The 19,207-nt window shown below is 34.4% G+C and overlaps 1 protein-coding gene and 1 pseudogene across 3 annotated transcripts; both read right to left on the bottom strand.

Annotated features, from left to right (window-relative positions):
- Window positions 1-6,900: 6,900 nt before the first annotated feature.
- LOC148847456 (pentatricopeptide repeat-containing protein At3g62890 pseudogene) lies at window positions 6,901-16,061 on the bottom strand (annotated as a pseudogene). 2 transcript variants are annotated; one of them, XR_016100751.1, is made up of 7 exons: window positions 12,603-16,061; window positions 12,170-12,258; window positions 10,759-10,923; window positions 9,606-9,701; window positions 8,643-8,828; window positions 8,451-8,528; window positions 6,901-7,379 (listed from the first exon to the last, which is right to left on the bottom strand). The product of XR_016100751.1 is annotated as a pentatricopeptide repeat-containing protein At3g62890 pseudogene, transcript variant X1 (transcript). The 2 variants fall into 2 exon arrangements; XR_016100752.1 differs by lacking the exon at window positions 12,170-12,258.
- On the bottom strand, window positions 7,299-12,725 carry LOC148847457 (K(+) efflux antiporter 4-like). Its single transcript, XM_088951267.1, has 7 exons — window positions 12,603-12,725; window positions 12,170-12,258; window positions 12,061-12,082; window positions 9,606-9,701; window positions 8,643-8,828; window positions 8,451-8,528; window positions 7,299-7,379 (listed from the first exon to the last, which is right to left on the bottom strand). The coding sequence occupies exons 1-7, from the start codon at window positions 12,723-12,725 to the stop codon at window positions 7,299-7,301; spliced, it is 675 nt and encodes a 224-aa protein (XP_088807393.1).
- Window positions 16,062-19,207: the final 3,146 nt, after the last annotated feature.

The following is a 19,207-nucleotide window of genomic DNA, read 5'->3' on the forward strand; positions in this document are numbered from 1 at the left end:
ACGGATTAGGAACTTTCTATGGTATCTGAAAATTTTTGACCAATCAGTTAGGTTTGATTTGGAAGGAATACAATGTTAAACCTTGTATTTTATATTATTTTATATACATTTGCAGTGTACATATTTCATGTTTATATTTATTTTTACTCTTTCAGAAGTGAGCCTAAAGTTTATTCTATTAAATACCTCAGGGTTAGTTCGGAAGAAGTATGAATACAAATATGTAGAATTTAAAACCTTGTGTTTTGTATTATTTTTGTATAATTTTGTATTGTATATATTTGTATTTGTATTCTTTTCAAACTGAGCCTCATTTTCTGACAAATATTAAGAAGTTTAAAATGTTTCTATTCTAGAACCATTGTTGTTCCTATTTATGGCAAGACCTCTATACCTAGAAACAATGCCGCCACCACCTCCGCCCACCAGCGCCGCTGCCACCTCTGTCTCCACCCACCTCCGACAATATTGCCGGAGGCAGAGGTGGAGGTGGGCAGAGATAGGGGGAGGCGTTGCCGGAAGCGGCGACGGCAATGTGGGTGAATAGATTGCAAGAGAAAGAAGATGAACACTGATTTTGCCATTTATTGATATTATTTTTCAAAAGTTAATTTATCTTTAAAATTTTTTAAAAAACATTACTTTTACTAATATTAGGACCCAAAAATTGTCCTTATATACTATTATCCCTTTTTTTTCATACATGGAGTATGGTTATTATTAGGATTTATAGCGGTTGGATTTGCAGACAACAAAAACTGTTCTAACATGATCTGTCTACGCATACCGTGAGACTTACCCATCATTTATGCGATGTGCAGACACAGATTATGTTGGAACATGTTGGCACAGCTTTTTATTGTGAACAGGTCTGCCCCTGGATTTATAGGCTTCAGCTTCCTCTACCAAGAATTTCTCAGAGAAACATTAATTTGATGGGAAGTTCTTACAAACTACAAAATTCCATAACTTTCACTCAACTCTTATTTTCTGCCAAACCAAATCTAGCTAGGCTAGAGATGAGGATTTGGTTTATTCGGTTAAAAACCGAATTGAATAAATTGAAATTTTTAAAATTGAAATAAAAAATAAAAACCAAACCGAAACCAAATTACAATAAAACTAATATAACCGAACCAAAATTTTTTGTTATTTTAGTTAAAAAGTGAATTTAATTAATATATATAATATTATATATTATAATCTACAATATATATTATGAAATTTAACTTCATTATAATACGTTATATACAATATATTAATATATAAATATATAGCATATTATATATTATATAATGAATTTTAGTTAATTTGATTTTTTCGGTTAACCGAATTTCTAAAACTGAAAATCGAAATTGCTAAAAACTGAATTACCCAAAAACCAAAAAAATCGAAACCAAAATTTTCAATTCGGTATTTTGATTTTAACCCAGCTAGCATCTATACTATTAAAAAGTTGATATTTGCCTTGGTTTTCGTATAAGTCATAAAAAATAATTTAACTATAATATCCTCTTATATTTTTTCACTTTAGTTCTATACGTCCATAAAACGTACCCTTACACTTCATTAGCTTTATTGCTTAAAAAATTGTCTAAATATTAGAACCAATAATAGAGCACTCCACAATCTCATTAATATGTATGTATCCTAAGAGTGGCAATCTGTGACATAAATGGGTGTTTCATTGGGTTGAAAAACGGGTTGACAACCCACCAGATCAACTTTAAATGGACATACTTGAATGGGTAATGAATACCTGTTGCAGTGTGTGTGGGGTGCAGGTTCAGTTAGGTCAGACCCATTCAGCTCAACCAAGATTAATCTACCCAAATCACCCAGTTGATTCTCCATGAATAGACTTATTTACAGGTTGGGCTTCGGGTTTGACTTTACATTGTTTCAGGTTTGGGTTCAGATTAATTACATTCAAATTTTGGTAAAAGCCAAATCTGAATCCGGCCGATAAACAGTCAAAAGTCAGAAACGAAGTGATAATACTTTCTCTCTTTTGAGTTTTGAGAGCTTATTAAACTTAAGAGTTGCAAAACTCAATCAAGTTGGTTTATCAAAATTTTGTTGGATTAAAGTATTTATATATTCCATTAGAATTACGATTTTTTTAAAGAATCGGTCTTGACAGATTAGGAGCTTTCTATGGTATCTGAAAATTTTTGACCAATCAGTTAGGTTTGATTTGGAAGGAATACAATGCTAAACCTTTTATTTTGTATTATTTTATATACAAAATAAATACATATTTCATATTTGTATTTATTTGTACTCTTTCCGAAGTGAGCCTATAAAATATGTACAGTATAAATCTATACAAAATAATACAAAATATAAGCTTTTACACTCTACATATTTGTATTTGTATTCCTTCCATTCTAAATGGAGCCTAAAGTTTGGAAGAAGTACAAATATAGATATAGTGTAAAATCTTGTATTTTATATATATTTATATTATACATATTTGTATTTTTTACTCTTTTCAAACTGAGCCTCGTTTCTATTCTCGATTCATTGTTGTTCTTATTGTCAGGCTGTTCAGGTCGTTAAACCACTGAATCATGTAGGGTTTTTTTTTTTTTTTTTTTTTATGCTTGTGTAGTTAGAAAAATAAATATTGGCTAATTAAGTCAATGACCCGAGGTGTGGAACCCCCTCCTCAACCCAAAAAACAATTCACATTGGAAAACGCCCTTATTTGAATTAGAAAAGTTAACTATAATGATTTGTCATGTGGTAGGAAAAAATAAAGAGAAAAACAAAAATATAAAAAAAAAATTGGAGAGAGATCACACGCTGGTTTATAATTTTTTAAATATAAAAAAAAATTATACAGAGAGTCACATAATGGTGTCTCAAGGGGGCCAACTGTCTCGCCCATTTTTTCTTAAGGAATAGTTTTGATTTTGTATTTTGTATTATTTTTTATGCATTTGTATTGGTTATATTTACATTTGTTTTCTTTTCAAACTGACCCTAAACCATAATAAAGAAAAAAGAACATCACCTCAAGTGGTTGAGGCTGATCACTATCCATACCTACCCATGAAACACTACTTCTGTGCATTGGAAACATTTCTAAGATGTTCCTCATTTATGACTACCATCTCATATAGGGTAGGTGTGGATAGAATTGTAGTGGGTTGGAAATCCAGACTCCTGATCACTAATGGAGCCTTGCCACATGAAAAAAAAAAGTTCAGATCTGCACCCCACAACGTCCTACAATAAGTCCCTGTCGTGTATTGAGAACATCTCCCAATGATAATATCAGAATTGATAATGTCATCATCAGAAAATGTTTCTAATACACAGAAGAGATGCGCCCTGAAACATTGTAGGGCGCCCTCCGCACAGATGTAAACTCGAAAAAAAAGTCTCACGTCGAACTCCTATTTGTAGGGTATATCGACCCTCTACTGAGAAGCACTTTGATGATAAAGGGTAGACCTTTGGATCACAGAATACTTTGTCCACTACAAACCCATCAGATAGTCGATATAATGCTTGTGGACTGACATAAACTTGTATTTTTATTAATTAAATTTGATTAGGTTTGAGTAGGCAAGTAAAGTGTTGCAATGCATGTGGTGGAATAAAAGTTCGGTTAGGTTTGGGTTGTCAAGTTTAAATTTTTAATAGAATTTTGGTTATGGTTAGGTTTCGGCCGGACCACAATCTATTAAGTTTTTAATAGGTTGAAGCCTGACCCACAATTCAACTCAACTCATCTAATTTATATACTTACTTTATTAGTAAGAGTCAAAAGGGGTTTAAAGAGATTTAAGAGAAAAGGTAATTCACTTGGATCTGTTAATCACAAGAATGCTACCTACATTTACCTAGAAAACAATACAGCCTTACATCAGGAATATCTCCTATATTTGTATGTTGTTATTTATAGGAAAATATTCTGGATGTACAGCTATAAAATCTTATGAGTAGTGTGGAGCAAGGTTCAAAATACCAATACATATCGGTGGTTTCCCGATAGGCCCCTACAGTGAGTGTTTCGAGGTCTGACCTGATTTAGGTAGGGGGTAGACAGACCTTAAACCAATCTCTCTAAACCAGTTTGGAAAAAAATACAGATTGATATGCCCCAACTGGCATATCGGCCTGTATTAATATTTTGAACCATAGTGTAGAGTAGTGTTTTTGTGCTTAGCAGATCAATAATGGGATTTAATAGGGGAGGGGAGCAGAAAAAAATAATAGAATCTATTGAAGCAACCCACAAATTCTTCCCACAGCCCTACCCACAAGACACTAAGCTGGCTGCTCATTGGGAACATCTCCCCAGGTTACACCCGATGTGCAACTGGCCAACTGTAGTGGCATGTGAGCAAGGCAGTGGAAAGAGTTTGTGGGTAAGATATCCGAGCTGGTGCTGACCCCATCTATTCAGTAATTTAGAGTTTTATCCAAATATCTAATTGCTCAAGAGTTTCAAATTAAAGAAATCTATTACAAAATCAATGGAATCTTGCAACAAAATGATTTGAAGAAGGAATTAATAAAAGACTTTGTAAGTCAACGTCGAGTGTAGATATAGAAATATCATGTCATGAGACTGTGTCCTCTCACCCCTCTCATCTCCTTCAGAACTGCTTTCAGAAGAAAACAAGCAAGAGAGGAAATCTGATTGAGATAGTTCCTTGCTGCTGCTGCTGCTGCAGATGGGGAAGCTGATCATTGATGATGTGGAATGCCTATTCATCTTTGTGATGGTTCTGGCTGGGCTCATAGCATGCCACCTAATTAAGCAGCCACCGCGACCGCGGCCGCGAGTTTGTGTAAAACCTCACTGGGGGTGCAGTTGTGACTGCCGTTGACACAAATTCTGCTTATTTGCTTATTGTTTTTGTCAATCTTCTGCTTGGTATCATTATATCATACCAAATATTAAGCACTTCTAATAAAAAGTAGTATTTCAATGTTATGTTGGTATATCTCGGTTTAACTGTTGTATGGTGAAGTTTATTGGACTTCAACCTTTTCTTTTTCTGTTCTCCTCCCTTTTCTGTGTCTTTCTTTGTTGAGTAGATTACTTGCATTGAGCCCAAAAGGCCCCCTACCTCGTCAACTGTCAGGATTGGCCTCATGATTCTTCCTCATGGCCAAAAATATGTACTGAAAAAGGAGTTTTATGCACTGAGAAAGGGATGATGATCTTCATCTTAATTCATTGATATTTTCTCATTCATTAAGTATGGTTGGGATTCATCTGTCTAATTAACACAGCACTGTGATTGGCACCTTGAATTTCTCATGGGAGGGCAATATTTCTCAGAATTATATAAATTTATGCATTCTCTTCAGCTTCTTCCATCAAGATTTTCTCAAGGAAACTGGAATTTCATTCCATTTGTTTTTATTTGTTTGTAAAGCTCTTGCTATCGATAAATTCAAAAGCTTGGTCTTGGCTTGGTGGGGTTTTTTTTGTATATATTTTTTATCATTCATCTACCAGAATCTTGGTTTGGTGGGTTGGAACTGTTTCTTAATACAAATAATGTCTAAAATGGAGTCAAGATTCCTCTCTGAAATGATGCTCCAAGTAGGCACTCAAATGCAGTCAAGAGTCCTCTCCCATGCCCTCCTCTGAGCTCTAGCCATTCGTTACCCATGCACTTAAGGGTGTCAATGGATCGGTTTTGGACTGGACCCCATCTAGTCCAAAATTAATTTGGACAGATTGGACAGACCAAAAAGACATAGTGGATTGGACCAATCCAGTCTAAAATATTTATTAGATTGGACTGGACCTGATCCGCCCATAATAAATTTATATTGGATTTGGTTGGATTAAGTCAATATCTGGTCCATTGGTATAAGATAAGAATATAGGTGTCAATGAACTGAGTTTGGGTTGAAATTAATCTAAATTAAAATGAATTTGAACAAAATGGACAGTCTGAATATTGAATTGATTCGGTCTAAAATGATCCAAATTATTTATTAAATTGGATTGGACATCATACATTTGTAATGGACTCACATTTGACTGGATCGGATTGAACCAAATTCAGTCCAATGGACACCTCTCCATCAGTCCATGACCAACTTACGCCATCCCTACCCCTCTGGCCCCAATTACTTTTTTTCATAAGTCATAGCTCATAAGTTGCAAGTAATAGAAAGCATGGTTCAAAGTATGAACACGCAGGATACATAAATACACGGCATATGGATCAATTTCAAAGGAACAATACTGATGGTTACAAATTGTTTCAGGTTTTGAGATTTGAACCAGGCCATCTCTAGGAATTGAAAATAGCATTCCCTTATAACCAGTAAGCTCTAATATTTGGCATTTCGGTGAATTCACAAATCGATACATATCACTCAAAAAGCACCAATATGTGATTGAAGGTTTAAAATATCAATACAAATCGACCCGTGTCGGTCGATATGTATCGTTCCAGGACCCTTCTGATACACCCCTACAGTGGGTGTATTGGAGGTCTGACCGATTCAGGGGATAGAGGAGACCTAAACCGACCCCCTGAACCGGTTGCCAAAAAAATTAAAAAAGGCTTGAAAATGGGTATCGATTAGCCAGATACGCCCCTATCGGAGTATTGGGCATATCAATATTTGTAGCCCATTTCCTCTGAAAGAACTACTGGCTGATATCTGTCAACTTTCAACTCTTAAGCACTATTTAGCTATTGACAAATTCTCAGTTCCCTCACCAATACATTGTATTAGGTCTTTAAGTTGAAATTGGAAGTTGTCGCCGTGTCCAATCAACGTACCAAAGAAACCAAAACAAGAACTTGAATTCAGCATTTTCAACGTTTCAGTTCCCTCACCAATTGGTAGTACCCACTTCGGCACTTCCTATTATCAAAGGAACCAAAACATCAACTGTTACATTCCACATTTTCAAAGATGATGGCATTTTTCAATATTGAACAAGCCCATCAAATTAGGAAAAGAAATACAAAATCAATTGAATTACATTACACCAGTGGAAAATATTTTACAAAAAATTGGTCACATGGAATGGCTGTATGACGACGACTCGAATGAACCAAGGTTCCAGGTTTGGACACTCTCCAAGTTACTTGGCATTGGGACTTTCTGTTAGTATTCCCACTTCTCCGATTCGGTTTGATTCACTTAGTCAGATACGTGATAGAGAACATCAAGAAGAGCTTTTTATAAGACAGTAATTTGTGACTCACTCGGTCACTCTACCTCCTTTTGCACTCTGTCCTCCAGAGCATAAGTCCAACCAGGTAAGACATGAAATTTCATTTCTGCTTTTCTTTCTAAAATCATGAATTTCGAGAGCCTTGGACCATCAGAGCAATACGCTTACTACTGTCTGAACGATGTCCATCTGCTTTAAACCCAATCTGGAAATCCAAATTATATTCAAAATATCTTAAACCACATTATTCATCAAAAAAATATATACATATCTTAAACCACATGCTATGACAAGGTTTTTTTTTTTGTAAGAGAAATTGATTTTCCAACCAAGTGTGCAGGTGCAATTTCTCATGTAATTGACCAATCAAACCCATTGGATTTAATCTCTTATGAGATTAAAACCCAAACGATATTCCTATCCCACACAAACCATGCCCACACAAACTCTAAGTCCGTTCAAACCATACCTAATCTACACCAAATTGTCTAGTGACTCTAACCTGGCAGAGCAACCCTCCTTAGCAAAAATATAATTTATTGAAATCTGCATGTGTGATCCCATGACCATATTCCTATCCCATAGTGGATGTGATTTGTTACTGCCACTACCTCTCTAGTTCCAGAATTTCTTGGCAACTGTTCCAGTGGTATCATATTATTATGAATGATTGTTACCTTCTCTTATCTTCCTACTCTTCCTTCCCTCCCCCTCTCTCTCCATTTCTCTCTGTTTCAGGAGGTTAAGTCTCCCTCGAAGAGACTTCCAATGTGACGGTTCCACCAATGGTGCAGAACAAAGAACTTGTGAACCTTTTGCAGTAATTTCCTAATCAATTAAGCAGATCAAGCCAATATGAAAAATCAGTGATCCTGGCATGCCATTCAATTGGCTCATGGCAGAGATAATGTAGAAAACCGATTGGATGATCCTTGCCATACTACTGTGCCTTCTTTGTCATCCAAAGACTCGTCTCTAAATTGGATTAGTTTAGGTTATATGTAAAATGTATATCCTCATGTGCTTTGATTCCCAAGAACTGAAATGCAAATATTAGTTGCAACATGACCCCAAAGCCACACCACATACCAGACTAAGAGCTATCGTGCCAAGCAGCAGGTACAGTTTTCCCCGTAAATATGAATAAACTTGGAGTAATTGGCAAGAGGAGGCTTAATATTCTTATTGTGCACTTGTTAAACTCAAGAGCAAGGAGATATTAATCTGATATAAGACCACTCTGAAAAGAAGTAATGAAAAAAAGGGAAATACCAACCTCAACCAAATGAAGATTTGATGCACGGCTGAAGAGAACAAAAGCAAATTCCCCAATTTGTGCCAAAGACATTCCAACCTACGAATAAAGAACCCAAGTTTCATCATCAAATGCAATATACATGGTTCAACGGTACAAAATATCTGATTTCAGAAGGCACAAAATATCCATGTAAGCCAAATAAAATCTTACAAGAATTGGAGTCTTGTTGTTGTAGCCAAATCCCTTAACAACTGTGAATATCACAAATGTTTTTATAATGATCACCAAAATAACAGCTGCAAGTAAAATATAAACATGGTTCCAAAGGAAATGGACATGGATAAGCATTCCAATGATGGCAAGAAAAAGAGCAGCAAAGTTGTGAATAGGTTCGACCTGCAAAACAGAACAAACCAAGAATTAGTCCATGCATCAAATCACTTTAACTGCTAAAGCCACTAAATGTTGATACAACTATATATCTGGCATGATGCTTAAGAATTTATTCAAACTTCATTAAATTCATATAAATTTACCCACAACATCAGAGAAATGGTTAGCCCATCCCAGGAAACCACTTAACTGACTAAAGTAGGTAAAGAAAATAAGTACAACCCTGGAATAGATGCCAAAATCTGATAATTAAAATTTCAAGAAAATGTCTTGCCTCAATACATAAATTATGTTTCAATTGTTCAAAACTCACTTGTAACTATAAAGCAAAGTTCAATTATTCCTGTTATTCAGAAACTTGAAATGCAATGTACAGGAACAGTGTATTGCAGACCAATACCAGTTTCCTAGTTATACTTTTACAAGGTTTCCCCCTGCCTAGGTGATCCCCATAAAAGAAATTCTCTTGAAACCTGCAGTCGTGCAAAGAAATCTACAAGCTACTTCCTGGTTGTGAATAACATTTTAGTCATCCCTATAAGAAGATTTTGCTCCATCTGTTTGAGGCATATAACACAAATCGCTTCCTTAGTTTGTAAGAAGAAAATAGTATAGTGTCACATTAAATTTCTTATCATTCATGAAATAAGAAAATAAACAAATAAAATCATCTAAAGAATACAAGAAGCCCCCACTCAAAATGCTGAAAATTACAGGCAGAAAATCAATCATTAAATTCAAGCACCTCTAATGAAATAACAAAATAAAAAACAGACTTGCCTGTTCAAGTGTATGTTGTGCAAGATCAGTGGTTGATATCATCACACCCGCAGCAAAGGAACCTAATTCAAGGCTTAGACTGAGCTTATCACTACACTGAAATGGTAAAATTAAAAAAGAACAAAAAAGAGAGTTAGAAAACATGGAGATGAAATATAAGCATTGTAGTAACAAAGTTGTACAGGCACCATAGAGAAAGAAAGGGGTGAGCGCTTTCTATATAAACAAGTCCTGACTCCACAATTCTGGTCATTAAGGTCTTATAAAGGGACAAAGACCAATGTGAGAACCTTGTTAGGAGGACAAGAGGCTGACAATGTGCCCTAATTACTACAATGTGATCACCCTTTAATAACATATCTATCATTTCTACTAATAGAATGAATGTAAAAAAGCTACACCAATTTTGAAGGAAGAAAACTAACACAGTGAGTTCAAAAGCTCCAAAGAAAAAGAAAAGAACAAAGAATTTCCATCCTTGCTGTCTTTATAGTCAAGAGGAGGTATCTGTATCACATATGTTGGCTCACTGCAGTTTACTTGTAACTTGTAGCAGTTGGACACACTTTTACAGTTGGAAAGCATTGGGTGATCCCAAGGGACATAAATACTCTTATCTCTTCTTAGCCTTCAAATGGGTTTATCACTTCTCTAATCAATGGAAATGGATCATATGGGACAACATCAAACTGGCAAAGAGGCTCTCTTGAGAGAGTTTGAGAACTCCAACTGGCTTACTGTAGCTGGCTGAGCCACCAAGGCCATGCACTAATAAGCATCATATGTATTTTATAGTAACAGACTGTCTGCACAATTACCAAATGAAGACTTAAGGTTATCTTTAAAGATTTAAGACTGTGGAGGGTACAAATAATTTCTACTTTCTAAAGGCTTAACTGCTATGGAGCCACGGAAGTTATTGCAACAATTATGATTACAAAGTGGTTCTTTGTATTTTTTCCACCACTACTTATCATAGATTATTTTGATTGGTTCATTGTAGTTTTCTACAATTTCCTTTCATTAATAAAGTTAGTTATCTGTTACCAATCGAATAAAAAGAAAATATGATCACAAAGTGAAGATAAAACAAACACATCAAAGCTAACACAAGAAATGCAAATAAGTCCAAGTCCTGAGAAGAGAGACAAACCCAAGCAACAAGTAAACAAAACGCAACTGAAGCCAGCTGATAAAGTTCATTTGTCAGGACAGATAAGACCAGTCAAAATCATGATAAGATGTAAGCACTCCAGCATAACAGAATATAAGACTGAAATCATTTTCCAGTAGCTCTGTCATTTAATAGAAGCCACACCTGCGATGATAGACTTATTATCAGCTTAAGGAACCAAGGTACACACGTACGAGACATTATTGACAAAATGGCCAAAAATGAAATCAACAGAACCAACCTGATAGAGGGAAAGTTCAGTATCAACTAATAGCCATTGTTCGACACAAAATAACACAATTAAGAATATCTCAAGAGTGAAGTTCATAATCACCTTGGAACAAAGATAATATATTCAAATTATTAATTCAATTCGTAAAAAAAAAAAAGGAAATATCATTACATATGTTGGGGAGTTGGAATGGGGGATCTACTTCAAATGTAACATTGATGTACCCATGGAAAGCTATTGAGGAAATCCTGCCTCTTTCCCTAAAGAACATCAGGTAATGACCCCCTTTTTTTATAAATGGTAAATGGTATTTGAATTTATATAAAATAAAGGAGGAAGAGGTTTCCTCAAAACTGTACAAGGAACTATATTCTATAGAGAGATAAATACAAAGGGATAAGACGGTCAACTAGCATAGCTTAGGTTGAACATGATTTGCACCCAATTGTCTGTAGCTTGAATGTAGGATGTGCCCCTCAATTCCTTTTAGAATAGAAGGCCGTTGAATAAGGAGTCTCTCAGCATTGGCTATGATTTTGTCTCTTGGGTTTATTTCCCTATCAAATATTCTGCCATTACCTCTCCACCCAAATAGACCAACAAAAGAATACAATTTCCACAAGATGTTACCCTTCCTGCTTAGCTCCAACGTAGACCAAACTGAGATTAGCTTTTCTAAATTCCTGGGGATCACTCAAACTCTACAAAATAGCTGAAAAAAGCGCATCCAAATACTGATAACCAGAGGACAGTGCAAGAAGGATAAGAAAAAATGAGTTGCATTAGGCTGCTATAGCTGATCAGAAGGAAATGATTCTCTAAAGGTAAGTATGGAAACACTGTGTGAAACAGACTAGGGATGATGCCCTCTGCTTTTCTAATTTTTCTCTCTCATTGCATTATACATTCTTTCTCTTAACTTTTGAAGCACTAAGCCTGCTTGATCTGTTACCAAGTTTTATTTGAAAAAACTAAGAATCATGTAAAGGCCATTCCCCCATTTTCTTGTTTTTACTTTCAATAAATTTTATTTCCAAATCACTTCATACATAGAAGTGAATTTCTATCCATCTGCAATAGTAGTTAACAATTTCATCAAAAGTAAAAGGAACAGGAACCACTAAAAAGTGGAAGGGAATTTGCAGGTTCTTTACTTACGACTTAGTCATGGATATTACTCCTTGAAGAACACCAGAAATACCACCTAGAACTGGAAGCAGTGCAAACAGTAAACCCACAGCACAATCCTGGTACATGAAGAAAACTTAAAGAGTTCAACCACGAGTCTCCCACCATTTTTTTTTTCAAGTCTGCTACTTTCTTTTTGTGATACTTGCTAGAAAGTTTTGAGCCTACCTACATTCTTTTGTATAGTTTCTCACTTTAGATGGTAACGGCTTCTAAAAAAGTAATACAATACTTTTTCTCAAAAAATAGACAAATGTTCAAACTGACTAATGTGGCAGTAAAATAAAATATATATATATTTGTGTTCGGTGGTTGAATTCCCAGTAAGTAGTCAGTTCATGATATGTATTAAAAGTTAATTAAAATGGCATTCATAAATGGAATATAAGAAGATGTTCCATACCTGGAGAATAAGGGTCCCAATTGTGACCTGGTCATGTAGAGCATTTATACTATTTCTTTCCATCAAAAACTTCAAAACCTGGGGTGCAGACAAGTTGAAACATGTTATAGAGAGATAGACCATCTAATCTCTCCCCAACCCTTGTTTGGCTAAAGCATCGGCCAAGGAATTAGCACTTCTTTTGACCCAATGCTGCCCCACTTCCATGTCTTTTAAGCCATCTGAATTTCTATTTTTCGTTATTGTAATTCCACACTTTGCCTCTTTGTAGCCAACCCACAACCAGCTTGGATTCTCCTTCAATGATTAGGTTCCTAATATTCAAATTTCTTGCCCTTTGTACTCCCTTGAGCATTCCATAGCTTCAGCCCTTAAAGAATTCCCTACACCAATCAGGCCTGAATATAATGTAATTAATTTGCCCTCATCATCCCTAAACACCCCTCCTATTCAAACCAGCTGGTGAATAGTGATTCATGCATTCTTTGAATAATGCATACAATGTGTCTCAAACATGAACACTTTTTTTTTTTTTTTTTTTTTTATCAATAACTGTGGATTCAATTAATATTAAAAAATGAGCACTTTTATCTTTACCATTCTCACTATATAACCTTGTAAACGCAAATCCCACATTTTTTAACATGTATTAGGGATCCAAAATCACAGCAATGGCTAAAATTGGAAATGCGATCTTTACCCCAAATTCTGATTCAAAACCAATTGTATTATATATACAAGAATATATCACCAATAGTCCATGCATGAACATGAACCATCTTTGAAGTGGTGAAAACGATGGCGATCCCTCACCACAATTTCACGCCCGTAGACTCTTGAGATGGCTTTTGCTGCCATATGGCAATCACCACATATACGTAAGTTTTTCATTATCCTAATAGGTGCTGGTGGGTTAGTGCTAATAAGCCCAAAGGCAATTGCAAGTTTTTCACTATGCCTATATAGAGTACTTTCTTTCTCTTCTTCATCTATGTCAAGAGCAACAACATTGGTCTCTGGGGCATATCCTTCCATTTTCAATCTCTTGGCCATCTCTTCCAACATTCTGTCAATCTCTTTTATTCTTGGGTGTGCCTTATCTCCTGCTAGAAATTCATGAACCACACCATTGGCTTCAATCAAGCTACAACCTGGGATTTTCACCACTCCATGTTGTTTCATCATCCCTCTAATCTCTATCACATCATTCCACTTTCCTTTTGAAGCATACATGTTAGATAATAATACATGAAAACCATCGTGGTCAGGCTGCAACTCAATGAGCCTCCTTCCCACTCTCTCCCCCATCTCGGTGTCACCATATTTCCCACAAGCCCCAAGCAGGGCACCCCAAGTAGCAATATCTGGCAACATAGGCATGCTCTGTATTAGGTCCTCTGCCTCTTTAAGAAGGCCTGCACGACCAAGAAGATCAACCATGCATCCATAATGCTTAACATTAGGTTTTATGTTGTGTATCTGAACCATTGAATCAAAGTGTTGGCAACCCTCATCCACTAAGCCTGCATGCCGACAAGCCCCCAGGACCCCAACAAAGGTTATTTCATTTGGCACTACTCCACACCTCTTCATAAGTGAGAACTTCTCAAGAGAATCCTTGACCAACCCATTCATAGCCAGGCCCCCAATGAGAGCATTCCATGTAGAAACCCCCTTTTCCTCCATCCCATCAAATACCTCCAGTGCACTTTCCACACACCCAAATTTCATATACATGTCTATAAGTGTTGTACCAAGGATTACATTGATCTTTAAGCCATTCTTCTGTATGTAAGCATGAACCCATTTGCCTTGATCTAAAGCAGCCAAGTGGGTGCAAGCTGAGATAACACTCACCAATGTGGTCTCGTCAGGCCTAATTCCATTGAGTTGCATTTCATGGAATAGTGACAAGGTTTCTGAAAACTGATTGTGTTGCACATAACCCGATATCATTGTGCTCCACGATACAATATCCTTCACAGGCATTGAATCAAACAATCTCTGTGCATCTTCAATTGATCCAGATTTCAAATGCCCAAAGATCATAGAGTTCCAAGAAATCTGGTCTATGTTCTGGATAGCATCAAATATTCTCCTTGCTGCAAAAATGTCCCCACAGCTTGAATACATGTCAATTAGTGCATTCTGAAGATTAACATAGGACTCAACTCCATTTTTTATGGTTAGTCCGTGAATTAACTGCCCTTCCTTGGTTGCAGATAAGCCTTCACATGCAGAAAGAACAGTAACTATCACAACCTCATCCACCATAATGCCCTTGGCATGCATTTGTACAAACAAAGCCCAGGCCTCTTCAAGCATGTCATTTTGCTTATAAGAGGAGATTAAAGCACTCCACGAAACCATATCTTTCTGGGACATCTCATCAAATAATTTACGAGCCTCACTCACGCAGCCAACGCTTCCAAAGAGTGATATCATAGAATTTGATGCAATAGTATTCCTGTTTGGCATCTGATAGAATATTGACCTTGCTTCTTCCACGTTTCCAATCCTAACATATGCAGCTAATATTGAATTCCACGTGACCAAATCCAATACAAGACTCTCATTGAACAGCTTTCGCGCATCATTCAAGCTCCCACAAACAGCATACATATGGATTAATGTATTCTGGACATAAGCATCTAAGTCAAAACCCATTTTCAGAACATGATTATGGATTTCTCGTCCTTCTAGTTCAGATAATCGAATGGAACTAGCTTGAACTAGAATTGGGTATGTGTGGTTATCCGGGTCAACATTCTTCTCCAACATTGATTTGTAGAGGACTATCGTAGATCGAGGAGAACTCTGCAAATATGCCCTCATTAGGGTGTTCCAAATAAAACCATTTGGGGTTTGAATTTGACCAAGTATCCAACGAGAGTAATCGAGGGGGACAAACTGTGAATCAGTGGAAAACTTAAGAAGCCGGCTTGCAGCAAAAGTATGGTTGATCAATCCTGAAACAATCATCTGACAATGCACTTGGTTGAGGTGCTTCAGATTCTGGCATTTCTGCAAGATGGTATCTAAGACTGAAGCATCTATTTTCAACGTGGAACTTCGATTAAAAGATGACTTAGTGGCTGCCGAAATACAGATTTTTGAGAAATTCATAGATCAAACTGATCATAACCCTCTTACACCATGGTTTAATAATTTATTTTCTGCTTGGCAAGTTCTTTGGGCTGAAAATCTTGTGCTGATCCAAGTTTGATCCAAACCATCCAGCTCTCTCTATAGTTGTGTTGAACCACTTCCTAGATTAAGAAATAGGGTAAATTGCTGCAACCTCCCCTGAAGTTTCTGACAGTGACTGAAACCTACCCTGAAGTATACAAACAGCAGTCAACTCCCCCGAGGAAACTAATAGACTTCGACATAAATCAACAAAAAACGCAGAGAGGGGTTTTTCAAGTTAATCCAAAAAATCTCAAGACACAGAAGGAATGATCTAACCAATCAAAAATCCCACTCAATTATATCAAATAAAATAGATTTTACAGCATACTTACTATACTATTAGGACTCGTCAATGTTTTTAAAGAAATTCTGTGAAAGCCTACAAGATATTGGAGGCTAATATTGAAAGTAAGAAGGAATTGGCAAAATGTTGCAAAGGGTTTCAGCTGAAGGCGCCAACTAGCTTAGGGATTGTTTGATAGTTGCTCAATTGGTTGAACTGAATTACTTTGTGGTTTGTACTTTAGAAGGTGAAAATCATTAGGATTACTTGTCAAACAGATTGTATCCAATCCAACATTTAGGCATCTTGCAGCTCATGTTGATGCAATTAATTCTGAGAAGCTCTTGTTAATCATCAATCAGAAATCAATCTTATGATACTGAATTCCTTTGTATACAAAAATAAAGCAGAAAATTAGACATCGAATACTGGACCCAGTATTTGGTAACAAAGAATCTTAACTCTAATGCAGAGAATTAATCGCAGTAGCTCTAGTTCCTCCCCCTAAACATTCATTGTTAGTATTATTTTTAATATATTTTTTCATTTTTATATATTTTATTTTCTTTTTAGTATTATATTATTTTATTCTCGTCGACCTATCATCCTAATAACCACTAGGAACCTTACACCAGCAATCATCCTTCGCTGTAGTTAACTGCCTTCTAAATACAGAATCAACATCTTCAGTCCAGTTTCAAGAAATCAAATTAGGTTATCATTCATTTCAATTCACACAACTAAAACGTAATTTGCTAAAACATATTATAAGTAGCGGGGATCATGCATCAGATTTATTAAGCCAAAGCTAAATAATAGAAACGGTCATTTACCAAAATAACTCTTTTAGTTTCATGAATTTACTAAAGTTTACCATATAGTTAAAATTTTACTAAAACACCACTTATAATTTGCAATGGATTTAATCAATCTATCATTATATGATAGTGGAAAATGACAGTATTGACCCTAATGTTCACTTAAATAAATTTAATCAAAAGAAAATATAAATAAAAATATCATTTTTGCCCTTTATAAGACATAGGCAACCACTCTATTGGTTATATTTGGTTAATTTTGTTTTCTATACAAAAAGTGAAAGGTATTTTTGAAATTTAAAAAAAAAAATCATAGGCCTAATGGCAAAACAAACACTCCTTAATGAAAGATTGATTAATTAAATAAGTTGTAACATATATAGAATGATTTAATAAAATGAAAATTATAAGGTAGGTTTAAGTAAATATGTAAAACTATAAAATGTGTTATAGTAAATGACCCTTATAAAATTACATGAGATAATACAATTATTTTATATTTTCAACTTTTAAATAATTAATAATTATTCATATTTTATATACTATTTTTAATAATTTTTTATAATACAAAAATAACAATAATTAATTTCAATTATGTTTATTCATCAAATTGATGAAACCGACCAACCCAATCGACTCGACCCGAGTTGGTTGATTTTCTAGTATTTTAGGTCAGCTTTGGTTAAAAAAATTTCCAATTCGACAAAGTTTGATCAATTTCACTTTGGCCATTTGTAAACCAACCAAAATCAAACGACCTAACCATGGATATATATATATATATATATATATATATATATATATATATATATATATATATATATATATATATATATATATATATAATTTTTAATATGAAAAAGTGGGAAAATTCCCATATTTCTTAGTCTAAATTGTTTTATATCATAAATCTAATTTTTAAATTTATTTTTTAATAATTGCACTATAATTTTTAAAATTAAATTAAATTTTTATGTTTAAATCTTTTGAACCGACTAACCAAATAAAAAAATCAACCTAAACCGGTACAACTTGAGTGGATCGGTTTTCACAAAATGTTAGTCAGCTTTACTTGACCAACTCCCCAACCTAACCAGGTCAATTTGGTTGGCTAAATAGTCTACAATCGAACCGAACCAATTCATGAACACTCATAATTTCAGCTAAATTAATAGTTTTATCTCTCATAAATAACAATAATTTAATCTCCAGTAATTATTGAAAATTTATGGCAAAAATACATAATTAATGAAAATATATTGACAATGAAAAAAATACAATAAGTATTAAAAATATATTAACTTAGTCAATAAATATTTCTCCCCCACGGGGATCGGGGAAATGAGGAAAATTGTCATCTCTAAGTTTGATAAACAACACTATCTAAAATGAATTATTGTTATTTTTGTGTCGTATACAAATTATTAAATGTAGTATATAAAATATAATTGATTATTAGTTATTATATAAAACAATTGTATACTTTTATATGTTTCTATTGTTTATTTGTAACTTAACAAATCCTATGCATCGTATGGGTCCTTGCTAGTATTCCATTAAATCTATGCATTCTCTTCAGATTCTTCTACCATGATAGTAAGACTTGCTCATGGAAATTGATATCTTATCCCACATTTATTTTTATCGGTAAATGGTAAATGTGTGCATGCTTTGCATATGACAAATTTTGATGATGATGATGATGATAATAATGATGGTATATAATATGTATCCAATTTTTCTTGCATTTTGTTTATAATTTTATGTCTATAAAATTATTCTTATTTGGTACATTTATATTTTTTAATATGATTCACTAATATAAAATATTAGAGATATGTCCAAATGTTTTATACACAATTTATATATTTTTGTGTTTTTATCTTTTTTATTTTATTATTTAAATATAACTTCATGGATTGACATATAGGACTAGAACGGTTGAATTGTTGATTTTCCACAAATAGGAACAATTTCACTTTTCGGTTAATTTTGAATTTTGTATTTCATTACATTATTAACAAAAAGTTAAAAACAATTCATGTCATGTCTAATTTTCAATATGATTAACATAAAATGTTAGAGATCTGTTCAAATGTTTTCTAAAGGATTTCTATCTTAGTTCATATTTTTTTTATCTTTTAAAATTTTTTACTATTTAATCATGAATCAAGGGTTGACACATATGACCTAAAAGGTTGAAATTTGACCCACCATCAAGAAACAATTTCATTTTTTGATTGGTTTTACACTTTATATTTTATTTCCAATATCAATAAAGCAACTATTATTTATCACACATGTTTTCTTTA

The sequence above is a fragment of the Nelumbo lutea genome, chromosome 6, assembly GCF_056320005.1.
Source record: "Nelumbo lutea isolate HS-2025 chromosome 6, American lotus-T2T, whole genome shotgun sequence".
NCBI classification, from domain to species: domain Eukaryota; kingdom Viridiplantae; phylum Streptophyta; class Magnoliopsida; order Proteales; family Nelumbonaceae; genus Nelumbo; species Nelumbo lutea.